General features: G+C 39.2%; 1 protein-coding gene across 2 annotated transcripts in view; it reads right to left on the bottom strand.

The window, feature by feature from the left end:
• Positions 1-210: 210 nt before the first annotated feature.
• Positions 211-25,063, bottom strand: part of ADSS2 (adenylosuccinate synthase 2) — a 34,284-nt gene continuing 9,431 nt past the window's right edge. The window contains exons 2-13 of one of the 2 annotated variants that reach the window (XM_063124317.1): positions 17,115-17,217; positions 15,965-16,033; positions 14,575-14,625; positions 11,588-11,654; positions 9,652-9,759; positions 9,354-9,435; positions 7,161-7,287; positions 6,280-6,434; positions 5,484-5,608; positions 3,207-3,304; positions 2,046-2,195; positions 211-873 (exon numbers count right to left, since the gene is read on the bottom strand). In XM_063124317.1, coding sequence (XP_062980387.1) covers positions 821-873; positions 2,046-2,195; positions 3,207-3,304; positions 5,484-5,608; positions 6,280-6,434; positions 7,161-7,287; positions 9,354-9,435; positions 9,652-9,759; positions 11,588-11,654; positions 14,575-14,625; positions 15,965-16,033; positions 17,115-17,217 — 1,188 coding nt within the window. In that variant the 3' untranslated portion in view covers positions 211-820. The remainder of the gene's footprint in view (positions 874-2,045; positions 2,196-3,206; positions 3,305-5,483; positions 5,609-6,279; positions 6,435-7,160; positions 7,288-9,353; positions 9,436-9,651; positions 9,760-11,587; positions 11,655-14,574; positions 14,626-15,964; positions 16,034-17,114; positions 17,218-25,063) is intronic. The other variant, XM_063124318.1, reaches the window with a different exon arrangement.

The following is a 25,063-nucleotide window of genomic DNA, read 5'->3' as shown; positions in this document are numbered from 1 at the left end:
GAGCCAGCTATGCAACATCTATTAATCCTAAATCCAGTCATCCTTTAAATACCCGGTACTGGATAGATTTGGCAACAGGCCAGTGAATTGATGGATCATTGGCCTGAATGAAGAAAAGCTGAAATACAAAACATCATAACTAAAAAAATAAAAATAAAAAATCTATCAATGAACTCCTTATAGTAGTGAGCAAAACACACCTACAATAGGTTTTCAATATTTTCATTTATAAATTAAGTTGTTGCGTTGAATACATATTAAGCACCGCTTCCAAACTACCAGCTCATCATCATAGTTTTAATAAAATCTAACAAAAAAATCTTTTCTTCATCATTATAAAATCATCCCTCTCTTTAATCACACACTATATCAGCAGCCATACAGGGAACAACAGCTTTAGGAGTACAAATGAGGATGTAAAACTCTCTGTGCAAAACTGCATTAATCATTTTAAGCATCTAAAATTTCAGGAAGTAACACCACCAAAAGCAGGGAGACAATAAAGACAAATGGTCATTAAAGTAATACGATATTAGATTTTGAAATTAAGTGTTGAGACAAACAGCTGAAGAAAAAATCTGGTGGCACCATGACAAATGGTGGCAATAATGACAAATGCCCTGGAATTTGTGAAGTGGTAAGAGAAGTGATACTAATAGTTGTTAAAGTCTTTAACAATTGTTTTTCCAGACCATCTCTAGCTCTTTTCCAAACAGTGTCCAGCTTTCCAAAAACCATTGTTTATTGGGCTAAGGATAATAGGTATAAGAACAAGCAGTCTCTGGAGTGTGCTTTCTTTTCTTCCATTTCTTCCATATCTTTAGAAGAGCTGGATCATCGACTCCCTGGATTTTCCTACTCCAATCCATTTAACTGCAAAACCAAAAATATTTCTTGCATTATACTTTGAAGGAATGGTTGTCTTACAATACCAGAGATACTTTCAGAACCTTCCCAGATTAGAAGCTTTTCAGTAATTATGCAACTACATTGGGCCAATTGTGTGATGCTCTACTACTTAACACTGATCTGATTCACATGACACGACAGCCCATTGTAGCTTAATTTACCCATGGGGCTGTTGCATCATGCCAGGTGCCAAATAATCAATGGCTTGTTTTAGGGTTGAGGATTCCCTAACCCTCAAACAACCACTGCTTCCTGGGTTCCCATGACACAACAAGCCATGGGTCCATGGACACCACACAAAAATGGTGCCCATGGGCACCTGGTACAATGCAACAGCTCTCACGGGTAAATTAAACCAGGGTAAGTTACTGTGTTGTAAAACAGGGCCACTGTGTGGATTCTTTATTCACTGAAGGCCAGTGCTTTTCAAGCAGTTTTGCCAAGGATTATAAAATTGACCAAAAGAAACTTTGGGTTTCCTGATGAAACTACAGATTTTGCTCAGTTTTCATCATAAAAATAATCCCTTAAAACAAAAAAGTAAAGTATTAAGAATTGTAACTTCAGTGTGGTGTATGGAAAGATGAGATTTATCAAATGATGAAACTTGCATTCACACTTGCTAAAACTTAGCAAAGCTGGGAATATACCCAGTAACTACTAATACTAGAGAACAGTAATATTAGGATATTGTTCTCTAGTTACTCATGGTGTTTCAAAAGGATCTTCTCAATCAATTTAAATTAGTGTTTTAAGTTATAACAATTTAACAGGAAACAAGCAAACCAGTTTACAATCAGATGTTATCCACGCTAACTTGGGAAGCCAAGAACTTAGGTTCTTTGATGCTTCTTTGTTACTTGCAGGGAGCAACTGCTTCTAGAAATAACTGCTATATAAATTATGAACTGTTATAAAGCAGTATACAGAGCCTCAGGCCCACTTTACCAATTATGATATTCACAGTTACATTTACAGATCCAGGTCTGCAAAAGAGCAGTTATAAATATACCAAAAAGTAATACTCTCAGTAACAAAGCATTTCCTTTGAAGGACTTCTGCTTCAAGTGGTCTCATGAAACCAACAAATCTAGTTTACCTGGGTCTCTTGAGACATATAAATCTATTTTACTTACCTGGAATGCCTAGCTCCATTTCTATAAATCGAACATAGTTTTGTGCATTTACAGGCAATTCATCGAACGTCCTTGCATTTGATATATCTTTTTTCCATCCTGGGAAGGTCTCATACTGAACCTCTACTTTATTTAAGACTTCCTGGTTTGCTGAGAAGAAAAGCAATGGCATACCAATTACACAGTCACATCATATTAATGATTCAATTTAAGAAATTTTGTAACCCCAAGTAACCAAAGGAACAGAAGAGGTTACACTTGCATGAGAATTCTCTACCGATTAGCTATGAACAGCTCAGAAACAGCTTGTCATATATTTCATCTCAGAAAAGTCTATCATAAAAACAGGATGAAGGAACAAAAGTCTGGTTGTCCCAAACAGCCAAGGAACAGACTTACTGTGATTAAAAATAGGCCATCCTAAAATTCTATTCACAGTTGAGATAGTACAAAAGGAAGGGGGAAAGTAATTGGACTAATTTCATTATTTTGTGGTTGGCAAGATGAATCAGCAGTAGAAATTATTAAGGTTGCAATCTTGTATCTATTTAACTGGGAGTGTGCTCCACTGCACTCAATGGGGCTTTTGAGTAAACAAGCATACTTTACACTATGATTGGGTTCACATGATCATGGGGGTAAAAAAGTAATCCTGGGTTCTCCCTCTTCCCCCGTACATGCCCAATGTTTATAATTGTCCAAACCTGGCGTACAGCATGGCGGGGGTGACTTCATACCTACCCTATAACTCCTATTACATGACAGCCCATGCACAGGAGCAGGGGAGAAACCATGATGGCTTCTTTTCCCACCCCACGATCATATGAATCTGGCCATCGTGTGTTCCAAGACTGGCTAACCATATCAGAAGAGTAATTACTGTAGTGAACTTCAGGTTCCCTATAGGCCAGGAGTGGGGAACCCATTGACCTCTGGATGTTGATGGACTCCAACTCCCATCAGCCCCTGCCAAAATGGGCCAATGGCGAAGGGAGCTATGGTCTAACATCATGTAGAGGCTAACAGGTTCTTTATAGTTTCTCCTACACGTTTTGTAAGGGGATTACGAAGAACTAGTTACTACAGTGTTGAGGTACTTCCAGTAGCAACAATACAGTTATACAAGTGGTAAAGTTACACGATGAACACACAGACACTCACCTGGAAAATGAGGTATGATTTTATCATTTATTTTGTAAGCAACACCAACTTTAATTTCAGGAAATACATCCAAAATATCCAATTTGGTAAGAGCCAATCTGTTTAAAAATAAAATATTGATTTTTTAGTTATATGTAGATAAACTTAAGAACCTAAGAAGAGTCATGCCAGATCAAACCAAGTGTCTATCAAGTACAGTACTCTGTTCACACAGTGGCCATTCAGCTGTCGACAAGGAAACCACAAGCAGGACATGAGTGAAAGAGCACCCTCCCACCCATGTTCCCCAGCAACTGGTGTACATAGGCTTACTGCCTCAGTGTACACCAGTTGCACATAGCTATCAGGACTAGTAGCCATTGTTAGCCTTCTCCTCCAGAAATTGATCTAACCTCCTTTTAAAACCACTACATTACATCTTATGGAAGGGAATTAATTATGCGCTGCGTGAAACACATAGTTAAACTGAGATAACCCTGGGTGTTTTAGTATTTTGAGAGAGGGAGAAAAATGTCTCCATATCCACATTCTCAACACCACACATCATTTGGTACACCTCTATCTAGTCTCCCCTTAGCCGCCTTTTTTCCAAGCTAAACAATCCCAGCTATTGCAACCTTACCTCATAGGGGAGATGCTCCAACCCCTTGCTCATTTTAGTTGCCCTTTTCTGAACTTTTTCCAGGACTACAATATCTTTCTCTCTCTCTCTAAGCATAGTGACCAGAAATGTTCACAGTACTCCAAGTATGGTCGCATGTTAGATTTGTATAAAGGCAGTATGATACTGATAGCTTTATTCTCAATTCCTTTGGTAGTTATGCCTAACATGGAGTTCGCCTTTTTTTACAGCAGCCACACACTGGGCTGACATTTACATTGTGCTGTCTGCCACAACCCCCTAACATAAACTACTAGATTTTACATTAAATTTACTTTTTAAAAATGGTATTCGTTTAATCTGCATCATTAAAATAAATAATTGTTTTCACTAAGATTGCCAAGTCAGTCAATTGCTCAGTCAGGGCAATATTGTTAATTGACTGCAGTCAAATATTCCATGAACTTAAGAGCATGTGTAGGAGGCAGCTTATTTTTACAGCTGGCTTTAGAAATAGACTTTTGTTTAATAACTTCTGATACTTTGCTTTATTTCTAGTTTAATAACATCGTTTTATACTTTTTTAACTATAGGTAAACCCTGGTGTTCCAAGATAAAAGCCAAAAAGAAAAACAGTTCAGTGAAATTGGTCACATTTACAGGAACCGTATCTTTGTTAGCAGTTTTAAAATTTATTGGAATTATTAAAATAAGTTGTAATAAGTCACTGACTTCAGATACTGGTTCACATTTACCCCTCCCCAACCACCAGATCCAATGGCATGGGGTGGAGGAGGTCACAGACCAGGGCCTCCAATGTTCAGGTATGCACACTGGCAGGTTGACATGGGAAGAGGTAGTCCTTCACATTTTCTGCTCCCTTATAGTTTAGGGCTTTTAAAAGTCAACACTAGCCATTTAGATAGACTCTGGGAACAGATAGGCAACCAATCGAGCTGAAAGAATATTGGAGTTACATGCTCTGAGCAATACATACCAGTTCACAGCCTAGCTGCTACACTTTGAACCAATTATAGTTTCTAGACACTTTTCAAAGGTTAAATAACTAGACATAGATCGACAGTACTACTATCTTGTCTGCATTAAGCTTCAGTTTGTTCAGCTACATCCAGTCCTCCACTGACTTCAGATACTAGTTCAGAACTGGCACAATCCACAAGGATCAGATGGAAAAACAAGAGACAGGATGCTCAGAACCATCAGTTTAATACTGACACTTTAGCCTATCTGGTTGACCTTGCTCAATTGTTTCATGTCGATACTGAATTGTTACCATTAAGCAATCTTAATGTAAATTAAATTCCACACTACAGTTTAAAGAGAGACACATGAACATTTAATATAATATACTTTCCTCAAGACAGGGATATCATTACAATTAGTGTAGCCAGCTGATAAGTCTTATTTATTTATTTAATTTATTTATTTATTGCATTTCTATACTGCCCAATAGCCGGAGCTCTCTGGGCAGTTCACATCAGTTCTATAAGTTTAAAAATGGCTATGTCTTCTATAGAACCTGGAAAAATGGTTCTTTGCTACTGGAAGGGGTGGTAGTTTCATTCCTGTCAGTTCATAATAATTCCACAAAATACAGTAGTTTATCTGTTATGGTGCATGTGAAGCTCATCCTGTCACCACTGCAAGCTACTCACGCAGTAAATCCATTGATCATGTGAGCATATCTAAGCAACACAAGATCCAGCCAGCCACATCTTCTCTTTCGACCTGTTGTCACACCAACTTCTTTTCCTCGCGTCTGTAGTAGTTCTCCAATTTCCTAAGAAACAGAAGAAAAACATAGTAGTATTTTGAAGCAGTATTACTAGTTTTCAATTTATAAACAGCATTTTGGCAATAGAAGGAAACAATATATTTTACATTTCCCAGGTCCATAGGGTGAACCAAACTATTAACAAGACTTTAGGATACAAATACAGGAGCTACCTTTGTAAGGCCAAGAATCAGTGTGTAAATACTTGTTGAGCAGGCTAGTTTCTCCACGCTCCATGTTGATTCCACTGCATAATGCCTACCTGCTATCTCACAGGAGTGTTGTAGCTCAGTTATTGTTTCTGAAGCTCTGAAATCCTTAAATTGCTAGTCCTGTTAATTTAGCTTGGAATCAAAAAGGCAAATGGAATCAGGTGTATCATCACTAGTTATAAAGATTCTATAACTGGAGCTTAGTAAGCAAGAACAGAATTCAGTTTGCTCTCCAACAGAAATATAGGGTCTGCTGGACTGAGGAATATTTAGCAATTAAAAACCTTTAAAAAGCACATATTAACACTCAGGCAGCAGATTTGTGGAATGAGGAAGTTATATTTTAGAAAGGTATGAATGCAATATCCGTAAACATGCCTGGAATAGTAGGGCCACGCATTCCTTAAACAATATTGCTGAGAATTACACATTCATTTGCTATGTCCTAGTAATACCTTTACTTACATTGTCTTGTTCTGTAGGAAAGGCACCAATTCCAACTCTAGTTGTGTACGCTTTCACAACTCCATATACTTCACCAACATTCTGAGGTGGCATTCCCAGCCCAGTGCAAACACCTCCCACAGTGCAGTTTGATGAGGTCACAAAAGGGTAAGTCCCTATTTGGGGGCGGGGGGTGGTAATGGAGAGAAGAAATTAATGACCTAACAATAACATAGTTCTATAAAACAGGTATGGATGCTAAGTTCTGTACTTTTTCATTTTAAGGTAACTGAATAGCAAAGCAAGTTTGGATTCCTGGGGTACTATTCAATTTGAACAACAGTATACAATCCCATTGTATACAATCACAACAGATACTTATTCATTTATATGCTGCTCCTTAGTTTAAAAAATAATGGCCCACTCCAGGAAAGTTTCCAACTCCCAGCAAAGGTCACACATTATACCTAAATATTTGTAATTCAATCACATTGCTTTTTATTGAGTATTTTTTGTGTTCCATGACCTCCTCTCCTTTTCCATGCAGCCTCCATGGCGCCCCCGCGCATCTGCTCTAGAGGATCCCACAACCCTCTGGGGCAGATTTTGAGAGAATGTGGGTGGATCTCTCCACAGTCTCATTCCATTAATGGAAGCCGTTATGTCAGGGTTAGGCATTAACTGGATACCACCCTATGGTTTGAATGGCTTTATGAAGTAAAGTTTACGCAATACAAATGTAACTTGCAGCCGCTCACTTATATGTAATCCTTCAAGTATACATTTCCAAGGGTTCCCTGCTGCTGCCCTACAAGAAATCTGCATGGTAAATATTTCATACATTGCAATTATGGCAAGCACAAAACAAGCACTTTCTCAAAACCAGCAGTTATTCTACTTACCAAAATCAATGTCCAGCAGTGCTGCATTTGCACCCTCTACTAAAATTTTCTTTGGTGGGCCATGCAAAGCTTCATACATAAAATATACACCATCCCTCACCATTGGTTTGATCCTGTCAATGTAACCCTAAAACAAACAAATATATTCTATAGATTAGGATTAAATTCATAAATTGTGATTTGCAGTACTTTTTTTTTAGTAAACTGTAGTTAGAAAGATAAATTGTTCTAGACTTGTAATAAAATCAGAGTCAGTGTGGTGTAGTGGCTAAAGTGATGGGACTGTGAGTCGGGAGATCTGGGTTCTAGACCCCACTTGGCCATGGAAGTCCACTGGATGGCTTTGGGCCAGTCACAAATTCTCAGCCCAACTCACCTCACAGGGTTGTTGTTGTGAGGATAAAATGGAGAGGAGGAGGATTATGTATGCTGCCTTGGTTTCCTTGGAGGAAAAAATGTGGGATATGTGAAACAACAACAACTTCCATTTGCAATTTATCATTAGCACCCCTAAAATATGTACATGTCATGGAGCAGTAACTTACTTTAGGCAGCATTAAGAGTTCTTTCTTATATTAAAAATGAAGAAGAGCCCTGCTGAATCAGACCAAAGATCCATATAATTCAGCACCTTATTTCCAATATTTGCAAGCCAAGTACTCCCGAAAATAACTCAGGCAAAGCTTGAAGGCAATACCCATCCCCTGTTCTTTATCCCCTAGCAAGTAGTATGCAGAGGTACACTGCCTCCAAATCTGGAGGTTCCATTTAGATGTCATGGCTAACAGGCATTTTTAACAACGGATCTTGTGGCAGCGAATCCTGTAATTTAAGTTTGTGTTATGGGAGTACCCTCCTGAGCGGGTGTCCACAGGACATGACAAGAGTCTGAGGCTAGTTTGACAGGTAGCAGATAATATCTGCCTTTTATCCATCGTTCATGGTACAGACTAAGCTTTAGTGACTGGCAGTAGGAGCTTTAAGATAAACTACGCTGGGGGTTAACCCCACCCCTTTTTTCTTTGGGCCCTCCCATCACTGGGATGTGGCCTGAGAAGTTTTCTTTAATAGAATTTGGCCCTCAGGGTGAAATAGGTTCAGCACCCCCTGGTCTAAAGCTCCATCCTTTTCCCTAAAGAGAAGGCCTTCAGGACTAGTCCTTTGACCTGGAGCCTAGACTGTCACCTCTTGGTTAGCTTCTGCCTGGTGCAGCATTGTCTGCACTGGTGAACAGGCACAGGGGAGGCATGGCACTCCTGTTTAAAAGGGAGGCAATTCCTCAGGAGAATCTTGGGATGCCAGTTCAGGGTTCTGGCTTGGTGTTGGGGCCTGGGTTTAGCATCTCTGAGGCTTGAGCTGCTGGTTTTCCGGATCGAGTTGGTCCCTTCTCCTCTGTGTCAGAGCCAGGATCTGTTATTCAGAGTCAGTATCATGAAACTTTTGCCTGTCCTGAATTTGACAATCAGTTTCTTTGGTGACCCTGAATTCTACTATATGACAGGAAGAAAAATGTCTGCTCATCTACATTCTACACACCATGCATAATTTTACAATTATTCATGGTAGAAAAGATAACAACCAGGGATTTTCTGATTCATAGCACCAGTCTTTCAAGATACTATACTACATAAGCTCTCAGCAGCATTATCAAATCAATGCGGAATATGCACTTTTAAAAGGTAAGACATTCCAGGGTCCTTGAACAGAAATAAATTTATTCACCCCACAATCATCCAGTTTGCATGATCACTTGACTTAAACAAGCCATAGTGGCTTGTTTAAGCCTCAGTCCATGCTGGGTGCCATGGCCTGTTGTTGGTTTATCTGAGGGTTATTTCTCCCTCAAACAAACCATGCCACATGTGTTCAGACAACAAAACAAGCCGTGCCCAGGCAGGTAGTTAGGCAAATGGTGCCCGGCATGCAGTATCAGAGCTACCTTTAATCAGTAAATAGTTCACTATAGAAGTTAAGACATATTTAGCATATTGTGCTAAAACTACTTGGCCATCTTTTCCTAACTTCTCAGGAACTCTCATGCAAGTAATCAAAGCCAGATGTTAGTTCTGACTGCTGTGTTAGTTCTGACTGCTGTGTTGTACGTCAGAGGCAGCTTTAAAAAAAACCTCTCTCATTAGAAGTAACATACATAGAAAATCCAGCTGCATATAAAAAGAACTTCTATAATTTTACCTTGAGTCTTTTCAATTCCCCTTCAATGTCTATCTCTAAAGTAGGATAAATAGACTTGTACTGGTTGGCCAACACTTTGAATCTAAAAAGTAAAAAAGTTAATATTTGTATTCTATTATACCTGTAACATTTTATACAAACCTTTAAAATAGATTTTGACTTGAGATGAGAGAAAGAGAGAAAAAATTACGAATGAGAGATCCAGTAAGGATTTATTAGAATACGAAATCTTAAGTATACTGATAGCCCTAATAATAAATATATTTGAAATGTAACATTACTCTAGAGAAGTGGTTACCTTTCTGAAAATTCATTGAAGTCAGAAACTAGATCACACATTCTGAGCCCACTTCGAGCTGCTTTAGAAGAATACACTGGACCAATTCCCTTTTTTGTAGTTCCCAAGCTTTAAAACACAAAAATAAAAAAACACACACATACTACACAATCTGGTGACTCTCAATCAAAACATGATGACTAGTTTGTTGATACTAAATGTTTAAAAATATAATCATTTTGGTAGGTTTTGCCCCCATGAGGGTACCCGTGGGAAGAGAGAGGACTGAAAGAGGCAAAACCCAGGCAAGTGGTGCAAAAGTTGGACAACTATCTCGAAGAGTGTTAATTGTAACACTGATATGCAAATACTTAAAAATAAATGAGGCAACAGGATAATCACTAATTAGCTCTCAGACCTTAAATATGATAATTTTATAAAACACATCAGTAATCTCAAACTGCTTAAATACATTTGTTTTATATGCATTTCTATGTAAATATTATTTAAGTTTTCAAAAGAAGCCAAAACTTACTGATGCCAAGGATCTTAATGGTGTGAATCTTAACATGTTAGATGTGTAAACTCTGAGTAACTTAAATAATAGCATTATAAATTGCTCTGACCTTATCAGCAAAACAACATACAGTAACATATATCTAAAGCATGTCATAGAGTTGCTGAGATCGGAGATTATTAAAATGATGCTGATTTGCTGATACTGAATGCCTATCTCAGCAAATCAGCATCATTTTAATAATCTCTTCTTTGGTGCTCAAGTTGGTCAGTCATTGCATACGATAAGCAGAAAGTTTTGCCTATCTCCACCAAAAGGCTCTAAAATTGCTCAGCTGATCTGCACCAATGTTTAGAATCACAACAAATTATCCAGTGGTGTAAGATAGGGTCAAACAGAAAGTAGCTCTCCAGCTGTTTTGGATTTCAGCTCCCAACATCAATAACCATTGGCCATGCTCCAGGGAAATGAAGACCTAAACATCTGGAGATTTATCTTCTGCCCATACCTGGCATAAGAGAGGCATGGCAGACAGAAATGTTGTAGATTGCAATTATAAGAGTGTGCACTGTCGACTGAAGTAATAAATAAATGAGTTCTATTTCACTGACTCCAAGGATAGATTGCGAAGATCCTGGGCCAGATTTTCTTCTTTCCCCACTCCCACCACACCAATTTCAATTGCTTATGATGCTGCAATGAATTCTAAGTGCTAAAACCTAGAAATGGCTTCTCAACGTTAGCACAGGACCTGAAAATTCCCAAATATTCAGGACCACAACACTATCATTTCATTATATGAGGGTGAGATAGGTACCCAGAATCCTCACCTAATATTAACTGTTTTTCCTTGAATTCACTATAAGTGCAACTGCAAATCCCAAATCTCATTAAGATAACCACAGTCTGCTGTATTCTTAACAAGCAGTAATACAATCCCAGAAGTTTGGATATATTTCCTGTTCCTGCTCAAGAACAAGATCTATATCACCGATAAACATTTTTAGATGCATATTTGCCTTAGAAACAAGAACAATGACTTGATTCACTTTTCCAGATATGCTACTTGGGTAACATTATATGCTCTGCCAGCAAAATTATCCAGTGTATTAAAAAAGTATTGAGGCTTACAATTTAGAATAGAACTACTGCATAAAACATACATCTTATGCCCGTCCCAATTAGAGAGAATTAGACTTCTGTTGCACTGTTTGCTCTGAAAATAAGCTAGTTTTGATTCCTTTCAACTGCCTGCCTTAAAAGTATATACAAATAAATGGAAATTTACTGATATTTCAGACTTCCTACAAAAACATTCAGAAATACTACAAAGCATCGTTAACAGATTCTGGAAGTGAATTGCTTAAACCCCTCCCTTTGTTTAACTAAAAATTCCTTCCGTTATGTAACAGTTAAGACATATGACAAAGGAAAACATACTTCTTTCCTGCTTGCTCTTGTCTTTGTTGTTCCTGGATGCCATCAGCAGCTTGATGGAAGTCAAATACTAGGAAATTTGGAGGGTACAAAATGAACTCAATGAGAAATGCAATTGGCAGTGTGCATGCTAGAATATGTTTATCTATTTCTAGGTGTGTTTCTGCAGCTTAAATGGCTATTTTTCCTATTTATGTTCATCGTGGTTTTTACTTATGTCTAGTGCCTCTGAGGTCACAGGAAGGAACGTTTTTCCTTTAAAACTTTAGCTTTAAGGGGTCATAGCACAGGTGATTAATTTCACCCTCTATGCCTCCATAAATAGCCCTACTCCAAACTGGCTTCCAAATGCTCATTACGAATCCACATGAGTTGGGGCAGTCAGTGATTTATGTAAGTAGATATCAGCAGTTCTGGTTTCAGTTTTAAGTTTGGCATTGTTTGTGACGATGAGACGACTTCTGGGCCTTTTTTGGTTTTTTTTAGAAAAAGCTATTAGCTACAACTTTATCTCATTCCAGGAGGCACCACTCGCCGTGCTATAGGGAGTGACAACTTTATATATTCCCTGAATTTGGGATCAACTGAGTCAGCCCGTATATATTTTCTTTTTCCAAAAAAAATACCTGAACTGAAGTTTTTAATGAGCTATGGTATGTTCCCTTGACTGTATGTACTTTCAAAACTGCTAAAATTATCAATCCCATTGTAACCTCTGAGACACTCATTATTATTATTGCTTTGTGTATGTTATCTTTATTTATTTTAGCTATCAGGCCACTGAAGATCACAAGTCGAAACGCGTTTGGCCTTCACTCACAGACATTGCAGAGCAGCTTTATTATTGTGTTACTGTTGTCTGTATGTTTATTAACTTTGTGTGTATGCCTCTAAAAAGTGTTCCACATTTTATTCTTTTATATATAGATAGATAGATAGATTGTTTTTTTATAAGTTTATTGTTTCATTATTTCCTTAACTTTGTAGCCACTTATTGTTTAACTTCTGGTTAAGGTGAGCACCTGTTGTTCATACGTTTCTAAACAAAGTAGAAAACACTCAGAGAAAATATAGTGTTATGTAAGATATGCACTTTGATGTGTGAGAACAGAAAAGTCAAGGCAAATATAAACTGTACTGTACTACACTGCAAATCAAGTAATGTCATTCAAAATTATTTCCCCCCCAGAACATTTACATTTCTCAAGGCCCAGTGACAGCAGGACCAAAAAACATTCTTGCTCATCACAGAACATATGGAGCCAGTTCACACTTAGTAAAAGCCATGGATTAAACAGTTCATGGGCTTTCAAGGACAAGTAAGAGAGTATGGGCTGAACAATTCAGCAGTAAAACTAACAAACTATAGGTTAACTGCTGGGTTGTTTAGCCCCTAAATAACCCAATGCTCTGGGTTTGCATGTCATGTTTAACAACCTACAATCCAGCTGGTTGCAGGTTGATTAAAAGTGGAAGTGGTAGGCATGCAGGAAGCAGCATGCCCACTCTCTCCTGTTCATGCATGACAAACCATGGGTTATTTAACCCATGGAAAGTCATTACGTGCGAACCAGGTCAAGATATATAGAAGCTTCCTCAAAACACAGAATATATTTTGATATTCAAATACTTAGGAGACAAACCAAAACTGAGAAACATAGAAAACAGCAAAGAAATAAGCCACAAAGGTAGCTATGTTGCATCATAAGCAATGACAGTGGTTTAATTAACAAGAACAACAAAAATCCTGTCATGTTCTAAACGAAGAGAGATGTGAAATAAGAATGGATGGCACCTTCCAAATCAGACTGGGGTCAGGAAACTGAGCAAATCTGCCTTCCCCAAATTGGAAAATAGATCAATTAATTAAGAGTCTCATTTGTGAATGACAGACATCATGGAGGTATGACAGGGCCCAAATCTGTGGCCTACCTCCTGACAGCTCCCACCCCGCTTATCTGGCTACTGCTGTTATGTCGGCAGCTGCTGCTGCAGTGATAAGAGCAGTAGCAGGCAGGCCTCCCTACCACCTTTATGTCACTTGGAACAGCAGGCACCCTAAAACATTTCACAAGGTCCCAGCTCTCCGAGACTCTACCATAGTAAGTTCTTCTGATTAGCTGAACTGATAAACTACAGAAGTGCCCCTTGTCTTCTCTTATGGGCTTTGTAGAAAATAGTGCAAAGGCAGAAAGGAAAGCCAAGATACTTCTCACTCTGTTTTCTAAGTTTGATAGAATGCTAGGATTAATTTATGGAGGCGAGACAAAGTTAAGTTGTGAGGCTGATGTTGCTCATGTTGCCACTGGGCGATCCTGGAGCACAATTTGGTGGTAAGGCAGGACATAAAATTCAACTAATAAACAAACATTATGTAGTATGCAGCACTGAAAACACAGTACACATCTATTTATAAAAAAGGCAATAAATGAATAAACCCCTTTCTGTCAAAAGCTCTCCCTAGATGGAAGGTTGGAGGATCATCTTCAAATTTTATAAATCAATTAACAATTTAGAGAGAAAAATAACCTCCCATTTCTAAGAATTTGGCTTATTTGACAGCCAATTCAAGTCAACAACATTCCATGTTAAATAGCTAGAACTGGAATCTCAATCGGTGTAAATATTATGGGTTATATAGAATAATGATTTGACAGGTATGTTACTAATAGTAAACACGCGCTTGAATGGAATCTCAGATGCTACAAGTCTGAGAAACAGTGATTGAGAATTTGATGAGCCCGTTTTGAATTGACACCTGTTCGTATTAAAATTCAGCTTATATTGTGTTGAAGGCTGTACAAGAACTGCTTGTTGAGTAACGCAGTGTGGATGAATCTCACAGAAGTACCACTCTGTGCATAGAACTTTCACATGAAGCCCTTTGGATCCCAGCCTACATTATTGTTAGGTGTTTATAAAGGGAAAACAAATCAGAGTTATCAGAGATGTTAATACTATGAATAAATTTTATATATATATTTACTTACCAATATGAGCTCTGTCAGATATAATTAATCTTTTTTCCCAGCCTTCTAATCCTTTAAAAAGAAACAGAATATTACAAAACATTCACAAATCAGTTTTTTAATTTTTAAAAAAAATATTTAAGATGACTAACAGTGCAATCCTATGCATGTTACTTAGAGATGAATTCATTTGACTTGGATGATGATTACTGCCAAGGAAGTGTTCATAGGACTATAGCCTAACTTGATCTCTTGAAAGAAGAGACAGTTAAAAAGACACCACAAAACTGATTGTATTTTGGAAAACCAAACAAATTTCTTTCACACATCAAGGTGGCAAATCATACCTTAATTAACCCATGATTTGTTGTGATGTACACTGCACACAAGGTGCTTCCAATTTCTGTAAACAACCTCTGATTGACTCAATTGGAGGTTGTGTGTGTAATGTGTGAACGTGGAGCAATGGGTTGTTTAGCTCCATGGTTTGTTGTTCGGTTAACTGCTGGGTTGTTTAGCCCCTAAACAACTGATCAGTACACATGTCATGCCCCTAATCTCCAATCGGATTGATCAGAGGTTATTTAGAGAAATTGGAAGCAGCTCACACGTGGCCCAGTGAATCATGATTTCCCACTGTGATGTGTAAACCGGGTCTCTGTCTCAACCATAGAGTACCTGGAAAATGCATATATATCAAACTGGGCTTCTGAATCCTCTAACTTGCAATAAAAATTCTAGGTCAAGCATGGGTAACTTGAGATGTCCAAGGAGAGGTGTGGGCAGCTTCAGATGGTCCAACAGCCAATTTCCTCTTCCCACACCACCCTAATGATTGCACTCCTGTTGCTGCTGCTACACTACCAGCAAAAAATAATAAAAATCATTGGTTTGCCACCAAAATTTGATGGCAAACTACTCAAGAGGACCATATTTAGCTTAAAAACAATGCTATATTTGGTATTTTTGAGTCTCCGTACCTGTTTGCTACTAAACTTGTTTGAAAGTAATATTTAGATAATTGAATACTAACCTGTCATCCTTGTCCACTGATGCACAGTATGTTTTTGCATTTTAGAGCATTGTATGTAATGTACCACAAAGTTGTAGATATTAAAATGTAAGGGATAAATACTTTCTTAGGGGGAAAAGCCTATGAGGATTACCTTTTTTTTTAATCAATGTGTTAACTGGACGCCATAAGGCAGCCTTCCCCAATCTGGTCCCAACAGCCATGCTGGCTGGAGAGTATGGGTCTTATAATCCAAAACATCTGGAGGGCACCAAATTGGGGAAGGCTGCCATAACTGAGTATGAACAGCACATTAGCAAGGATTGGGAGTTCTGCTACATGCCACTGTGAGTGGATCCCTGCCTCCTCAACGACAGTACCTAAGAAAGCTGTTCTTACCTTTTCCTTTTTTAACATTTTTCTCTGCTTCTTCAAATAACCCTGGCAAGTGAATAACCACACCATTTCCTGGAGAAAGCCATGAAAGAGAGAGTTCAATGAAGAATGCAACATATATTAACTTTCTCTCCTGAAGTCCACAGTTTTACTTTGGAGATGGGAAAAGTACACCAATATTATTGTTCAACCATTTCAATTAAAATTCAAGTCCTGTGTCAATGATGAAAGCAATTCTACATATGCAATATAGGGTGCTCAATTTTTCTAAATCCTCCCTGTTCAGTCATTATTTCTATAGTTCAAGAAAACCATTGAAAGAAAAAAAGGCATGCACCTTAATTAATTAGGTGGATCTATTTCATTAATAAAGTTATGACTAGCAAATAGATTATGAAGAAAGGACAAGGAGAGAAAGAAACTAAGGAGTGAATATCACTTCACACTTTTCAATTTTTAGGTGTACACCCAATTTTTTTTGCTTTTATACCTAACAAACTTTGAACACAACAAATATGTTTGCAAACACATGCCCCATAGAGAAACAGTTATCAAAGAACTGGAATTAGCTGCAGCTATTAAGCACACCAAGAAGCAGGCTCAGGGCTACTCCTATATAAAGTGTGGAAAGCCCTGCAGCCTATTGAGTTAATATCAATCTATGCCATTTTCCCAACTAAAATCACCCACAAAGGTGCTATTTGCTCCCCTGTTGGGGACTAAAAACAGGTACAATGTGGATATCTAGTTCCTGTCTCCTTTCCAGTGGGGGCAATAGCAACTTCAGGGATTTCACAGCACAGCTTCATTGATCAAATTAGCAGCCCTTCAAGCAGCCCTTGAAATAAAGGTATCAGGAAACTTGATCATGGGTGTCCAAATATGTAACTCCCTAATGAACAATCAGCATTACTACAAATACCATCAGGAAATGTTGCTGGAATGTTAGATATGGATATGTGCATGCTTGCTTTGGAAAAAAAGGAAATGCAGGCGATTCCTAATGTATACATTTAAGTAGAGCTATTTCACAATGTGTTTCGATGTTGACAGAAGTGCCAATAGACATTCATAATCTACTCTTCCATGTTTTTCAGGACCAAGGAGCTGTAGACTGTAGAGGTACACTGAATTTTGAAAAATGATCACTTACCAATAAATGCCATGACTTTTGGATTGATGATACCACTGGGTAATAGATGAAAGTCATATTCCACAGAATCAACAACAACAGTATGTCCAGCATTGTTGCCTCCCTGCAGATTAGAAAGGAATGAATTGTTTTTCACCTTGTCCGAAAATACGTACAAATAATTACTTTTAACACTAAAACTACTATGCCCATTTCATATATGTAGTTACAATTTCTTTATAGCTAGGGAGAAAGCCAAATCAAGGTATTTTTTACTTAGTTTGGCAGTATGAACAATAAACACCTTACTAATACTCTTGAAAGTACCTACACTGACTTGACTGATTGTTTATTTAACTTGCTTTCAACTTATCTTTCCATTTTCACACACTTTCAATGTTTTTTTTTCAATTGAATTCACAAGGCAAAGTTTATTTCTTGAATGGAAACAATAAGCTTTACAATGTGCAGGGTTGTTCTCAATTAAATACCTCATGTTATTATAGTTTTTATTTATTATAATTATTTATATCCTGCTTTTCAGGATAAAATCCTACCAAGGTGGCTTACAAGTTGGACAACAATGCAGTAATATAAACCACTATAAAACAGTACTGAAAATAACTCATAGGGATCTGACCCGCAGAGCAGCTGATGGTAGAAAGCTCTGTGGGGGAAGGGAGGACAGACCAGGTGAAACAGGGGCCTGAGGTAATTTTCACCTGCCTGTCTGGGATCTTTCCCACAGGCAATTAGTGGTAATGGCTTTGTAGGATAAGGAGACAGTCCAGTTAGAGCAAGAACCTGAGGTGTTCTTTGCCTGCCTGCCTTTCTCCAAAGCAGCCTTCCCCAACTTGGTGCCCTCCAGATGTTGTCCTTCAAGGTATATACTGCGGCATACCATGAGGGAGTCAAAGCCGCTGCTTCTTATTGGAGTCCCCCCTCTTTCTAGGAGTCTGGTACCTAGGGAAGTTCTGTGTGTACCGACGTTGTTGCCAGTTGGGCTGTTGTCTATCGGTGCGATCCGCAGGTCGGCAGAACTGTTGAGAAGTTGGACTTTTGTACCACTTACGTTGCCTAAAACTCGATTGCGGCTGTAATATCCCCATTTTATGTGCTGTGTTCTTAGCTTTTTGTATAACATCCATAGTGTCATCAGTTTTTCTGTTGAAAAGGCCCTCCCCATCAAATGGAAGGTCCTCAATTCTTTTGCGGGCTTCCTGAGTTAAACCAGCAGAGCGTAACCATGCATGGCGGCGCAGGGCAATTGCTCCCACCATCACCTTTGAATTACAGTTCGTTTGGTGACGGGCAGTATTAATTTGTTGCCACGCCATTCTCTGTGCCTCCACTTGAAAAACTTGGGCAAGCTCTCGTTGTTCCTCTGGGAGATGGTCAGATAACGATCCCATCTTCTCCCAAAGGAACAATTGATACCTTGCCATGACAGCCTGATAATTCGCGACTCTAAGTCCTAAGGCAGTAGAAGAGTATAAACGTCTGCCCAGTAGGTCGAGTCTGCGGCCCTCTTTATCTACAGGGGAGGAATGGACTTTCTGTGATCTGCTCTGCGAAGCCTCCACAATCACCGAGTTAGGTGGGGGGTGAGAGAAGAGAAATTCTGCACCCGGTTCCTGAACTCTGTACATATTCTCTAATCTTCTAGCTGTTGGTGGCATAGAAGAAGGATTTTTCCAAGACTGTTTGGCCATTTGGAGAAGCGTAGGCAGAAAGGGTATAGCTACTGTGGTTGGCAGTTCTGAATGAACTGCATCGAACACTGGGTCTTTAACATGCTCTATAGTCTGATGCATCTCTAAGCCTAATGACTGAGCCATTCTTTGCACATTTTCGGTGAAATGGGCCTTGTCGTCTGGTGGGGACATGGATTTGCATGTCCCAACCGCTCCCTCCGGAGATAGAGTGGAGGGGGTTACCGATGATAACGACGCTGTATCGGATTGGTAATCCTCCCCTGGGGAGCAGGAGGATTCTTGGTCATCCCCACCCAATGAGTGAGCAGGTGGCAATGGTAATTCAAGTCTACGATGCTCCGAAGCCAGGTTTGGCATTGGGGCTGCTGGATGGGGAGTGGGGGTGGGTACCGAGGCTGGGTTCGGTGCCGACTGAGAGACTGGCAGTGGTAGGACGAATTGCCCCTCCTGCTGGTATCGAGGGGGGTGATTATGCCAGTCGTAATAATAGTGGTAGTCAGGTGGTCTGAAGTAATTACAGTCGCCTCAGCCATAGTATGGTCTCAGGGCTGACCAGCTAGACTCTCTGTCGGAGTCTGAACAGCACGATCTTGGGGAGCGCAATCTGTCCCTTGAATAGTGGCGTCCATGAGACCGTGGATTATGCCTCGAGGACAGGGTCTGCGGACGAGATCGAGGAGATCTATAGTCTGTGCCCTCAGATAGCGGTATCTGTCTCTTCTCCATGTGTGTCGGTGGGGTGGGGTCCCGTATCTCACCCTCGGACATCGATAAAGTATGTCTTGATGCCAGTATCTCACCCTCGGACATTGATAAAGTATGTCTTGATGCCAGTGCCGGTACCGAGACCTCACTTGGAGCTCGGTACAGGAAGGAGCCGGTGAATCCAGCAGTGAAGGTGGAGGAGGCGCTAGCATCGTATTTTTCCTTGGAGGCTCAGACACAAATGTTTCCTCCACAGAGTGCCTCTTTTTCTTTTTATGCGATTCTCCGTGTCTTGGCGTACGGGCCTTCTTTGAGATCTTTTTTGCCATCACGACTGATAGGGAGGGGCCCAGTGCAGGAGAGTCAAGGCGTTCTACAGAATCTTGCCCCTGCAGAGCTGGCCTGGGTTTGGCACGCTTTGCATCGTGGCCATAGGGAGAATAGGCTCGTCTACCGCAAGTAAGGTTTTTTCCCTCAGAACAGCGCGGAGACGGTCTGCACAATGTCTTCTAGTCTGTCTGGTAAAGGTCATGCAGTGATGACAGGATTCTGGAATATGCTGTTCTCCCAGGCAAATTAAACACAGGGAGTGGCCATCAGTAGGCGGGAGTTTAGCTCCACACTTTACACATTTTCTAAATGGGGCCTTAAGGGCCATACGTGCCCAAAAAGGCGGCACAGAGATCGCGCAATTTTATATGCGATCGACCTAATTCAACAAAAACAAGAAAAACTAACACTAACAATCCCTTTTTTTATATATATAGAAAAAGGTAAGAAGAAGACATTTCTTTGACGAGAAGTCCTGAAGAACGAGCAGCCACAATGGCGGTCGAAAAGAAACTGAAAGAGTAGGTGGGAACCCAGTGGACATGGTTCCCGCCTAAAATTATCATAAGCTTTGAAAGTTCCCGATCAAGCTCACGCAGGCGCAGAGCCCATGGGTGTGATGCACAGAGACCACTAAGAAGAATAAGGACATCATCCTGTGCACATTTAGACAGAAACAAGCCTTACAATTGCCGGCATGCTGGGAGTTAGTTGTAAGCTTTTTTCTCTGTCTAAACATGCATACAACTGCACTTTAAGGGCACAATCCCATGCATGTTTAGGCAGAAAAAATCCTACATCGGGGCTAGCTGGGAGCTTTTTCTGTTTAAAAATGCATAGGATTGCACCCTAAACCCCTGTATTTTAGTCACTGCTTCAGAACCACTATGCAAATCCAACAACACTTCCCATATAGTAAACCACTAGTGAAAGCACACCATTATATGTAGCTATATTTACCCTGTTCTGAGATAAAAACACAGTAATGCTGAGACACTTGAGCTGATGAAGACCAGATACATAGGGGGAGGGAAGCATGAAAAGCCTCCACAGTTCAAGCAGTAAAAACCCAAACTATTCTAATACGCATTGAATACAAGACACTCTCTATTACTGTCCTACTCAATAAGTGATCAAGCATTATATTTTATGAGCTAGATTTGACAATAGACAAAGCTAGCATGAGTTTAATTATTCTAAGGAACTGAGGAAAAACTAACGGCTTGTAGAAAGTAAACAAACAAGACACTCCTATGCATCTTCCTCAGAAGCAAAGAACTATTGTGTTCAATGAAACGTACTCCCAGTTCAATGGAACTTGTTCCCTAGTTAAGTTTGTTTAGGACTGCAGTCTATGATTAACAACACAGGGTTATGTTTGTTTTAAATTAAGTCAATTTTAATTGTGCTATGCAACAGGCACGCACAATGTGCAGTGGCTGTGGTAGTTGAATTGTGAGTAAAATATACAAATCCAGCCTTCTAGTTATGTGAACATACTTGGCATATTTTTTCTCACAGGATTTACCTTGCAATAGTCCATGGAGCCAATATTTATATAGATATAGCACGCCATCTCTGTCATTCCATAAAACCACAAGAGATTTAGAAAGCCTCCTGTACGTTTGGCAGATGTTTTCTCCACTATCCAACAAATTCACCTGTCTTAAACATTTCACCTTGTCCAATCCTCTAGAATGCAGCATTTAGTTCTAGCAAGGAAATCTTATGATTCCATCTACACTGCCTCGATTCTGAGGTTCCTTGGGACACCTTGGCACCCATCCTCCTTCTCTCCAAGCCTCATTCCCATTTACTGTCTCCCTTACTTTGCTTCTCCAGCTCCCTCTGGAACTGCTAGTCCCTCTACCTTCACCAGATAAACAGCAACATCCACTATCCACTCACCAGCTCACACAGAGCAAGCACTCACAGCCCTATGGCAAGAATAGCCAGCAGCACACATACCTGCCACAAACTTTCACTTACGTTACAGTTTAAAGAAACAGGAGTAGTTTCTTACCTTCCCCATATCGCAGGGCAAATCAAAGAAATCCCTACTTCTCCCTCAAGCTCCCTGTATATGCCAGAGAACTTGACATCGGCAAGGGATTGGTTTCAAGCTCAAATAGAGGCTAGCTCCAATATTTTAAAACTTATGTCACAAGAATTAAGGCAACGTTTTACTTAGGGGTGTATCACCCCTTTACTCAGAGTCTTGTGTTCCCAAAAACATACTTCCTTAAGATAACCAGCTCAAGTCTTGGTTTGCTGCCACCAGCCTTCTACAGATGATTTCTAGTTCCCTTCGAAAGAGAATGCACTTTTGCTGAAGTATTTGGAGGGGGTAGATTGTTGTATCAACTTAGGACCATACTCTCACTGAGTACTAGATCCTAGTCAGCCCTTTCCAAACTCCTCCCTGATCAGTATGGTAATTTCTTAGGCCTGGAAGCAGGCTTTAGAAACTTTAAGATTAACACCAGCTTAAAACACATGAATAAAGAAAACATTTGTCCTAAAATGTTTACTCACAGAAAATTAGGGAAACAAAGAACACATGCAATTTGTGGAAAAAGGTAAAGTACAAATGACTTCTATGTAGAGATGGTAAAGTACAAGCGGTCCTACAGTCTTAACTAGTTACTCTGTAAACATACATATTCAGGTCGACAGAAATTCTGCAAAAATGGGCAGGAATCTGTTCCTAGGCAGAAAGTAGTAGTAGTGGAAACAGAAATCTTAAAGTTGGGGTTGCAAGGGACTCCTAACAATATCCAGTGAAATCGTTTCCCGGCACTAATAGTAACGCTGGAACAGCATTTTCACCCCACAGTCTAGCTGTTCAGCTGGGTTGCGGTGTAAGTCATCCTTCAGGAGTCCTTCTTTGAGAGCTCCCGCCAAAGGAAGTGAGGCAGGTGGCTACCAGGAGGAGGGCCTTCTCTGCTGTGTCACCCCGGCTGTGGAATGAGCTTCCTAAGGAGGTTCGCCTGGCACCTACACTATATTCTTTCAGCTGCCAGGTGAAGACTTTTTCATTCTCTCAGTATTTTAACAGTTTATAAATTTAATTTTAACTTTGCTGTTTTAAATTTGTATGTTAAAATTGTATTTCTGCACTGCTGCTGATTTTATCCTGGTTGTGTTTTTATGTTGTATTTTATATTACGGATTTTATACTGTTTTATATTTTGAATGGTTTTAATTTGTGCGAACCGCCCAGAGAGCTTCGGCTATTAGGCGGTACAAAAATGGAATAAACAAATAAGTAGTAGAGTCCCCAAAGCTCTGCAGGCTGTACCAAGGGCTGCATCCAGCCCACAAGCTGTGATTCCTGGTGTAAACCTTTGCTAGGATCAAAGACCCAGAGGCACTGCACTAAACAATGGAGGAGGGAATGCTCATCCCTGCAGCACTCCATGCACCCCCAAAAGCTACTCCACTGGAGCCATTTAATGACCTATTTTATTAAAAGACATAAAAAAACAAAAGTCTGAATAGGCATCAAGTTCACAGTCTGGGGATTCCAAAGTAGCTTTTGACAAAATATCGGGGAAAAGAACACGTTTTTCCATTTTTTCCAGTGAAACTATTTTATTTATTTATTTATTTATTTATTACATTTTTATACCGCCCAATAGCCGAAGCTCTCTGGGCGGTTCACAAAAATTAAAATCATCATAAAACAACCATTTTTTGTTGTTTTAAAACAACTATTTTAAAAATAGTTTAAAACAACTATTGACTGGTTTGGGAAAGTTAAATAAGAAACAAATACCGTATTTCTTCGATTCTAAGACGCCATCGATTGTAAGATGCACACTAATTTCAGTACCACCAACAGAAAAAAAGCTTTGATTCTAAGAAATAATGAATGCACCCGCGATTCTAAGACACACCCAGTTTTTAGAGAGGTTTATACGGGGGGGAGGGAGTGCGTCTTAGAATCGAAGAAATACGGTACTTGAGATTCTTTTTCAGAACGATTGATGAAAGAACCATTTTAAAATAGTGTTTTAAAATATTATTACAGCCAATTACACCGCTTCAATACCCCTAGACAAAATATTCTATGGTAGTAGTGTTAGTGACAGCATCTTTCTGATTTACTAAACAAGCAATACAACACTCTTAAGACCCAATTAGGAGTCTGCTAAACCTATTGCTCCTGCAACCTGGTACCACGTTCTGTGTGCATAGTGTAGCCTATGGCTGCTCTTGCTTCTCACTTGCAGAAGATAGAAAAATCTGAGACATCAAGTGCAATAAAGTATCAAAGAACAAACTTACACTTGAAAGATGTTTATTTTAATTCATGCAAAACCGAAGTCAATCGAGCTTAAAGAGGAAGTTCTATAGATTTTTCGCACACTGATTAGAGAAATAAACATGCTAGCATTTTCAATTATATATTTCCCCCCAAGATGGAGTGGAATCTAGATAAATATGGATTCAGGCTAGTCAATTTTCTTTAATGTTAATTGTGACTTTTTTATCTGTACACATTTACTCAGAAGGAAGTTTTACAATATTCAGTGGGGCTCATTCCCAAATAAATATGCATAAAAGATGGAGATTTCCACTACATATAAATGACAATATGCTAATATCCAAGTTTATTGCAATTTCTTAATTATAGGATTTTTTTATTTGAGCTTTTCTACTAAAAGTATGGTTTCTTTGTTCCATCATGAATGCCAAGATTTACATATTGTTTCTACCACAAGATAATAAAAACTTTTAGTGCAATGCCAAGTGTTTCAAAGTATACTTACAGTGTAATCCTATAAATGTCTACTTAGAAGTAACTTTCATTGAGTTCAAAGAGCATTACTTCATTTTAAGTGTGTATAAGATTCTGGATGTAATACATAAGGGAAGCAGCTACAAACTGCTCCACCTAAACACTCATATTCGTAACAATTGTTTGACTAAAATGAAGAGCTTTTATACCCTTGAATAAATTGTTTGGAAAAAAACCTTTATTCTTTTAAATTTCACAAATCTAGAATACAGTACAATTTAAAGTGCTATGTTATATGATACACTTCATAGCCTTAAATAAGGTAGGTTTATTTTTGACAAGTATTGCATATTTTTCAATGTTTTCTAAGATTTTTGCCGTACCTGGTAGAGTAACACTCCTTTTTCACTATGGCTTCAAAATTTCCAGTACTTTTACATTGCAGTCTCCACTTTTACATTGGCTGTAACGACCGA

The sequence above is a fragment of the Elgaria multicarinata genome, chromosome 4 (assembly GCF_023053635.1).
Source record: "Elgaria multicarinata webbii isolate HBS135686 ecotype San Diego chromosome 4, rElgMul1.1.pri, whole genome shotgun sequence".
Taxonomy (NCBI): domain Eukaryota; kingdom Metazoa; phylum Chordata; class Lepidosauria; order Squamata; family Anguidae; genus Elgaria; species Elgaria multicarinata.
This window is presented reverse-complemented; position numbering and strand designations above follow the sequence as displayed.